At 34.5% G+C, this 8,174-nt stretch overlaps 1 protein-coding gene across 1 annotated transcript; it reads right to left on the bottom strand.

The window, feature by feature from the left end:
• Window positions 1–1,611: 1,611 nt before the first annotated feature.
• LOC130806336 (protein phosphatase 2C 57) lies at window positions 1,612–6,932 on the bottom strand. Its single transcript, XM_057671364.1, has 11 exons — window positions 6,474–6,932; window positions 5,369–5,497; window positions 5,119–5,221; window positions 4,463–4,573; window positions 4,288–4,367; window positions 4,114–4,167; window positions 3,252–3,368; window positions 3,116–3,170; window positions 2,983–3,015; window positions 2,849–2,895; window positions 1,612–1,851 (listed from the first exon to the last, which is right to left on the bottom strand). The coding sequence occupies exons 1-11, from the start codon at window positions 6,791–6,793 to the stop codon at window positions 1,728–1,730; spliced, it is 1,173 nt and encodes a 390-aa protein (XP_057527347.1). The 5' UTR covers window positions 6,794–6,932; the 3' UTR covers window positions 1,612–1,727.
• Between the last annotated feature and the right edge of the window lie 1,242 nt (window positions 6,933–8,174).

Here is an 8,174-nt window from a genome sequence, read left to right as displayed (position 1 = left end):
AAAAATTTAACATTTTTAAGAATTTGATTACTTTTGTCTCGGCTAGAGTTTAAATTCAACTTTGCAGAAAATATATTGGGTTTAAATCTCATTTAGTCTTCTCCTTCTCCCGGCTAACTCTTTTATAAAAAAATTAATACTTATAAGAATCAGTCATTATCTCAATTAAAAAATAAGTACTACCTTTTAAAAAGATCTTGAGTTCGATTCTTACTTAACCATCTCCTTTCGTTGGCTTACCCTATATTAAAAGAATTTTAACAAAGCAAAGGTATCTTTTGCTACCTCTTGGCTCTTGCACCAATATTGGCAATATATTTAACTCTGACAATATATATACTTGGTGCTTTCACTGGTACGGTGTGTTTAAAATAAGAAAAATTGAGGGTTTGAAGAAGTTAATTCAGTGGTTGACAAAAAAAAAAAGCTCTATTTGTACAACTCCCCCACATCTATAATTTATAAACCAAGGAAATATAACAGTCCAGACAAGAGAAAATGCTGATGGGGATGTAATGTAATGAGGAGTAACAAAGAACTAATTTCTCATTGAATCTAATGTGCAACTCCCATTTTAAATCACTCATTAACATTCAATTACACTTGTTAAATTTTTAATCCGATTTAAATTTAATCCTGGTGTGCCAAGTCTCAAATCTCATTGAGAAGATGGTTTTAATACCTCATAACTCGTGCTCTATCTTGCACACTTGAAAATAAAGATGTGAGTAGTATGTGTTACGAAGGATTGAAGTTTAGATCACTGAATGAAGTGATCAATCGTGATACTGTGGAGGATTGAAGATTGTTCTCAAGGGCGTGTGTGAGGTTTATTCATTAGTGTATGATAATTCACTTGTGTCTTTGCTTTTTTTATTGCTGCTCTGTTTTTGTGCATTATTAACCTATTTGTTCTTCATCAAAAATCCCAAACCCTTGCATTTTAGACTCGAAATTCGACCGAAAATTAATAGATCATATCCTAAAATTTCAACCCGACCCAAAAATACGAAAATTATGGAAAAATGACTCGACCAAAATTCAAATCCAATCGTTTTGACCATTTTCAGTTTCACGCCGACATTTACAATTCTATGTCATCATTTATAATCTGAACTCACTACATTTTAGTCAATTTTTAAAATTTTGATTGATTCAACATTAGCCCTAAAAATCAATATATTAGTCTTTTTAATATAAAACTAATTTCATAAAAAACAAAAAAAAGTTACTATATATTTTTCTAAAATAAATTGATGATAATATTTTTTAAAAAAATGTCATTGACTCATTAGGTGGATCTGAACCCGATCCAACCTGTAATTGATCAAGATGATTCAATTTTCTTAGTTAAACACTCAAAAGGAAACTGACTAAAAAGATCATAGAGCATGCCATGAATCGTAACCCCTATCGACAATTCATAGGATGTATTGCTCCAAACTCCTCCTTAGAAAGGAGTACCAACGAGTCATCAATGACTCGTAGGCTACCCTGCCTCTATCTGAGCTTCTCAACACGAAGCAGACATCAATCTTATGGCATAATTATAGAAAAAAGAAAATTAGAGTATAAAAAACCATCAGTCAGATTTTGATGAGAAATCTAAGGTGAGTGAAAGAGAATGTACAGATGGATCATAAATTCATAATATAAGTATAGTTTGAGTTCTAGATGCTAACATTATCACTTTTTTTGGTATATACACTGTATTTTGTGCTATCAATTTACAAAACCAGCATTGAAGACAACCATATTCCAAGGGACACCACCCCAAGTGTAACAAAGGCTTGCCCCAACTCCAACACCACATTCTGTTGATCTGGGGGTAAATTCTGCCAATCTGTTTTACTGCAACATAAAACATAGATACATAATGTATGAACTACACACTTTGTCTTGATTCGAAGATTAATATGACTCGATACAAGAAACATCCAGTCTGCGACACTACTTATGGAGGTTGTAGACTGACTACACAAATCAACATAAGTCTTTTCCGGAGTGCTTAGTTTTCACTAATGCGTAACTTGGATCCTTCTTAGAAGGTCACCATCCTGAGACTACTCTATACTAAGCACACTAGATTGTGGAGTTCTTAGCATATAGGATTCCTTGAAAAAAGCAGTTGCCTAGTTGATATGGGTAGTATTATCAATCCTTTTAGCTTCTTTGTTTCCTTATTGATCTTAACTTGGGGGTCTCGTAGCATGGGCGGATATAGTGTGTAGTCATTGAGGTCAGTTGATATCACTTAAATCCAAAATAAAATCAAATAATATATTCAAATATACCCTAGATGAGTAGGTTAGTGTATTGTCTTCCACATAAATGATCATGGTTCAAAACCCATGAAGTGCGTTTTACATAGAAAAAATTGACATCACTTCTTTTTTCTTGCATCCACGAGTCATAGTAACATGGGTTAGCTCGAAACTTACTAGTCTATACCCCCTCGGTGTAATATTGTTCTTCATGAATTGGCTTGGTATAAACCTGGTTAACATCTCTTTTATTCTTCAAACTTCTTGTAGTGTATAGTTGAGGCCTGAGGACGAATGGTGAGGTCGAGATGGTGGAGTTTAGGTGGGTAGGAAAAGCATTACGAAGAGTAGAAGGAATGATTCGAAGAAGATAAAAGGGACATAGGGAGTAATTGGTTCAAACAAATAAGCAATTCTAACGGTTTAGGATGATTAATACATCTTAAACTAGGATGAGCTATACAAGAATCATAGATTCAATTTTCACAATCCCCTGGAAGACCGATTTGCCCTCCTCTCTTACATGTAGAAGATTATCCCTACGAGGATTAGCTATACAAAAACGAAAGAAAGAAAGAACATACCCTAAATCTGCGATTATAATGCTGATATTGTCTTGTGATCTCCGGTCCTGCAACATAAACGATATAATCAAACAGTTAAGGTGCTTAATAGAATGATTAAACCATGAGAAGTGATACAAGGGAGTGATGATTACCAGGGCCGTATTTGCCAATGATTCACAAGCTCGCTGAAACAAAGGCAAGAACAAAATCGCAAACGTAAGGACTTAAATCAACTGAACAAAATCGTAAACATAAAGGACTCAAATAATTAAGCTGTAGTTTCACCTGCACATTTCCATGCTGTCGTAGCTCGTTTCTGACTATAGATACTGCTTCTGAGCTGTGTTCCGTCAGAAAAATCAGGTGATACATTCGATTCTCATTATTCTGAAAAAAAGAATAAAAACTGTATGGCACAAACCTATTGATATAATCCCATAAGCCATCAGAGGCTAAGACTACCAATTCAGCATCTGATCCGAGTACTACTTGTGAAATATCAGGACGAGCGACAACCAAATCAGCGTTAAATTTCACCCTGTGAACAAAATCAGTGCAATTTATGTTAAATCTATAGTACTCAATTCAAATAGGATAAACCTTTCTAAGTTACTTGTTTCATGTATTATGTCTATAGTTATTGATTGGTTATTGAACTTTCAGGTCGGATTTCAACTTGAAAGGTATTGCGTTGCAAGTCACATCATAGTGTAAAAACAAAGCGGCGTCGCATCACATCAGCGGCATTGTAAATGTTTTCAAAATAAACGAGGCGATATTTCTCGCATTTTAAAGTTGTAAAAAAGTAGGGTTTTGGCCCGTATCATGGGATATCTTATGGTTTCAACCGATATTTAGGCGTTACAACAACTGCATCACTTCCGTTTCCGCATCAATGTTCTGTTATTAGGATATCATGTTTGATCAAATAACTACTCCGTCATTAGGATGTGTTTGGTAAATGGCCTTTCCATTAGCTTTTGGTTGGCTTTTGGCTTTTTAGTGGTCAAACAACCAAAAAATGAGTTTGATAAATTGATTTTAAGCAAGTTGAAAAATTAAAGCTGGTTTAAAACGGAAACTTTGACTTTTGGTTTTTTGACTCACTTTATCTCTAATGAACAATCAAAAAACAACAACGAACTACTAATTTTTTCAAACATCTCCATAACAGTTGTCTTAAACAGCTAGCTAATCAGTCAATATTTCTAGCTGGTCAAACCAACCAAGTGCTAAACCATTTGCTAAACAGACCCTCTGAGAAACATACTTAGATCTTTTACCTAGAAGCAAACTTTCGTGACCATCTGCCTTCCATAACCCCTTCTTCCACCATCCTGTTATAAACAAAAAGACAAGCTCTTGTCAAATTCTGTGCATAAAAGGACTAATGAATGCAGTTTGAAAATGGTAAGCATAAAATTCTTTGTTTGTCAATAGAAAGTTGAGAAACATACTCATTCTTTTTCGTCTTAAACCGAATGTCACCAAAAGCACGAGATACAGCAATATCTCCACATATTCTCCCATTGTTAATCTGTAGAATAATCGAATAGTAAGTTTAGACATTGCAGACTCGCGATACAAAATGACACGTAATTAGAATTGAAAATCCTTTACAAGAAGACACACCCATCCCCCTGCTTCATTGATTCTTCTGATTTCCTGGAGTGATCCTTTGTTGCTTCCATAAGGTCTATGAGCATCAGTCAGAACTTCTGCTTTACCAGCGCGTGCGAGTACCTGAATCATGAATTCAAAAACACAACAAGTTATAAGTTGGGTTTTTTGGATTATAACGGACTATATTAAAATGCGTAGTTAAAATAGTTGCATACAATATACATGCCTTTCGAGAAAAATTCCTATTACTCCCTCCAATCTCGCACCTTATCATACATTTTTATCTTTTATTCATCATTCTTACTCTCCGCACCAAAGGCAAACAAGCACAATACTAATGAAACCGAGAGGACTTGCTAGTTGCTACATAGTCTATTCTGGCAGTTGCGAATCCAAAAAAACAAGTGATGTAATTTAAGTAAAAGGCACTTACTGGGTTTTGATTTCTGGTCACATGTGTAATGAAATACGCAAATCAACTCATCTAGTGTATATTTTTACATTTAATATTTGATTTTATTTTGGATATAAGTGATGTGAACTGACCTCAGTGACATTACGCTAGATCTGCCACTGTATTCTGGTATTGAGCATTGTGACATGATGTAAATCTATTATAATCAATAGCAATTCGCAGCTCGGAGAAGTGTAAAGTTAAAACATACCGCTGAGGAGTCACCAAGATGAGCAATGTATAGTCGATTCTTCCCTACCAGCATGACTGTAGCTGTTGCCCCGGATTCATCCTTCTCGTCTTTCTCTTCTAGACTTCAATTGCCAATATATTTTCAATAGAGTTAGTGTTGTCTTGTAATCACCATTGATTGAGGAGCATGTTCATTAAATTATCAATGTATGGTCATATAACTTGAAACTTCTATGGTTCAAATGGGACATACATGATTGCTGACTTACAATTTTAGTAATCTCGAGTCCACATTCTCGAAAGCCTCTCTTATCGCGTTCCTTATTGCATCCAAATCTTTACCACTTAACAGCAATTCACCTTGTAGTGCTTGAGCACACTCTTTATACAGCTCCTCCCTGATTTTCACAACTATGTCTTAGAGAATACTAGTAGAATGCTTTATCAGTGTTGTTAAGAGATAAACATCAAAGACAGTACGCTAGTACACGAAACGAAAATTCAAAATGAATTATTAACAACGATGTCAAAACATCCCAAAGGAACGGAATCGGCTATATGAACCAACCACATATCCAGATGAATTCTTATTCGCCATTCATTTCAATTCTATATCATCTCAATCTGTAAATCTAAAACCTCCATATCTTTTTTCACTCCTGTCCCATTTAGGTGATCAACTTCTGTCTCCCTCTTCCTCGTTTTAAGTCCCTCAAGTTCCAACTTTTTATTTTCCGTATGGTTCACTAATACTCTAAAACTCAAAAGGAATAATCTAAACTTCAAACCATCTTCTTGTAATAAATTGACTCCCATCTTTGGAACAACTCTAATGAACCCAAGTTTGTGGTTGTATTCTCATACTAACAGTTACAGTAACCTTAAGAGACAATTATAAAAATCAAAACATCAATTTTGGCAATACTTATGAGAACAAGACTATGAGTCAGAGAATCATGAGTTGGCCTAATTAAACACTCTCTTCCACCCTTGCAATAGGGGTTCAGTTTGACCCTTGTAGTAAGAGGTTTCGGTTTGCGCCCTTGTTATAGGGTTTGATTCTCACCACGTATAGAAACGATATTGCATATAGGGGATTCTCCTAGCCTTAGCCTCAAATCAAAAAAGACTCAAGTTGAGTATTTAAAGTTAATACAAAAGTGAAATCTGATAACGTTGGGCTTGTACACAAAACCCACCCAAGAGGAGGGTTGCCTGCACACAAAACTGATAAGGTTTTATATGTTTCTCGAATTTGATCATATGTGGGTTATTTTCCAACGGAATCAATATTCAAAGATGACAAAAAATTCATATTATCCATACTTCTTTCTAAAAAAAAGAATACAAAGTTGTGATTTTCAATAAGAATACCTAAGAAAGTGGACAGAAGAAGAACCACCATGGCCATCAAAAACAGCAGCAAAAGAAAACCCTTGAAGGGTATCAGGCTGAACAATAAGAGCATCATCTTCCATTTCGTCTCGAACACCTTGTAATTTGGTTAAACCCCATCTGATTCCTGCAACACCAGCCATTGAAGATGGTGCTTCGATTGCAATAGAAGAACATTTGAACGATGATCTGGGTCTTTGTCTAACAATCAAGGGGGCTTTCTTGTGGGTATTATAGGAAGAATTGGTGTTTATTTTGGTAAGCAAAAATCTCTGGAGTTGCTGGCTTAGTAGAGCCATTAAAGACAGTTGGTTTCACAGAATCAGACTCAGAGTATTTGCCAAAAAGAGAGGCAAATGTTTGGGTGGCTAATTTTATACAATGAGGATAAGAGAAAGCAATGAGCTTTCAACTGTTTAAACGGTTTAGATTTTATGTGTGAATCTATTGGTCAAATGCTTGGCTAGTATTCCCCCAATCCCCTTTAAAGACCACTTGAATCGATACTATTAAGAAGAGTTGAATTGTGTGGACGAAAATAAAAGAAAAACATGGTGATATTTTCTAGAAAAGAAAATTGCAGCAGAATAATAGACACAGATTAAAAAGAAAATCATAGTAAAATCAGGAAGAGAGACCTCTTGTTTGAGGCATAGGTTAGCTACTATTTATCCTATTAATTTTACTACATTCAATTTTATAAGAATGCGGCAGAATATGTGGTATGAAAGGAGTAATTAATTATGTGAAAAGCTTGTTCATTCACGAGAATCAAACCAGAAGTCAATAATAGAGCTCCAACTTCCAAACCATTGGTTTAAAGGTTTAATTTTCAACCCCTTTAAATTCACGAACATAAAACTAAAAAATATCGTTCAAATTGACTTTCAGGCTTTTAACTAAAAAATCCTTTAAAAAATTGGAACAATCTCTTGAAAACGGAGAGGTAATCCTTCAAAAACATCGTCTATATCCTCTGCACAATGAAATTCAAGTTTTGAATAAAGAGCATAATTTTGATTTTTGAAGATGGCTAAACTTCATTATGGGCAATGAATTAAATTTGCCCAAATAAACAACCGGTCTTCTGAGAAACTGTCTTTTTTAGAGACGTTTTTCAGGCGAACTCATTAAAGTTTAATAAAACTAAAAAATGATAACGAGTTCACCGAATTAAAAATAATCTCTCAAAAAAATCATTTCTCACAATAATTTGTGTTAAATTTATAGATTTAGTTTCTTCTTGGTATTCATAATCTTACTCTCACAAATGTTCCAAAAAACATTGCTTAGCTGGCATTGAGTTCCAACCAGTAATACTATGGCGTGTAAGATACTTGTATGTCTTGTCCTTATCAGGTGATATTTTTGGATGTATTTGATTTTAAAGTATTATTGATTTTCCTAAATATGTTTCATTTTACTTATATTAATTTGTTTAGCATATGTGGCAACATCTCCAATAACCAATTGCCTGTTGGCCAGAATCATGAAAAAAACATATTGGATAAGAAAACACATCTTCATTCTTCACCATTCAACTAAATCATCATCACTTATCTGGGGTTTATTTAGTTTTACAATATGAATGTTTCTTCGTCCCGTTGAGTTTGCACTATAACTCCCTAAAACTTCGTACATGGAGACATGATCGGCTACAAACCCGATGAGACGGAGTAA

The sequence above is a fragment of the Amaranthus tricolor genome, chromosome 2 (assembly GCF_026212465.1).
Source record: "Amaranthus tricolor cultivar Red isolate AtriRed21 chromosome 2, ASM2621246v1, whole genome shotgun sequence".
Classification (NCBI taxonomy): domain Eukaryota; kingdom Viridiplantae; phylum Streptophyta; class Magnoliopsida; order Caryophyllales; family Amaranthaceae; genus Amaranthus; species Amaranthus tricolor.
The sequence above is the reverse complement of the archived record's forward strand: the minus strand, read 5'-3'. Positions and strand labels throughout refer to the sequence as shown.

Excerpts from the sequence above, each read along its gene's own strand:
- LOC130806336 (XM_057671364.1), bottom strand. The coding sequence starts at position 6,793 with ATGGCTCTACTAAGCCAGCAACTCCAGAGATTTTTGCTTACCAAAATA. Across the intron at positions 4,168-4,287 it reads TTTAAGACGAAAAAGAATGA|GATGGTGGAAGAAGGGGTTA; the intron begins GTATGTTTCTCA and ends TGTTTATAACAG. Across the intron at positions 2,896-2,982 it reads CATTGGCAAATACGGCCCTG|GACCGGAGATCACAAGACAA; the intron begins GTAATCATCACT and ends TTTATGTTGCAG.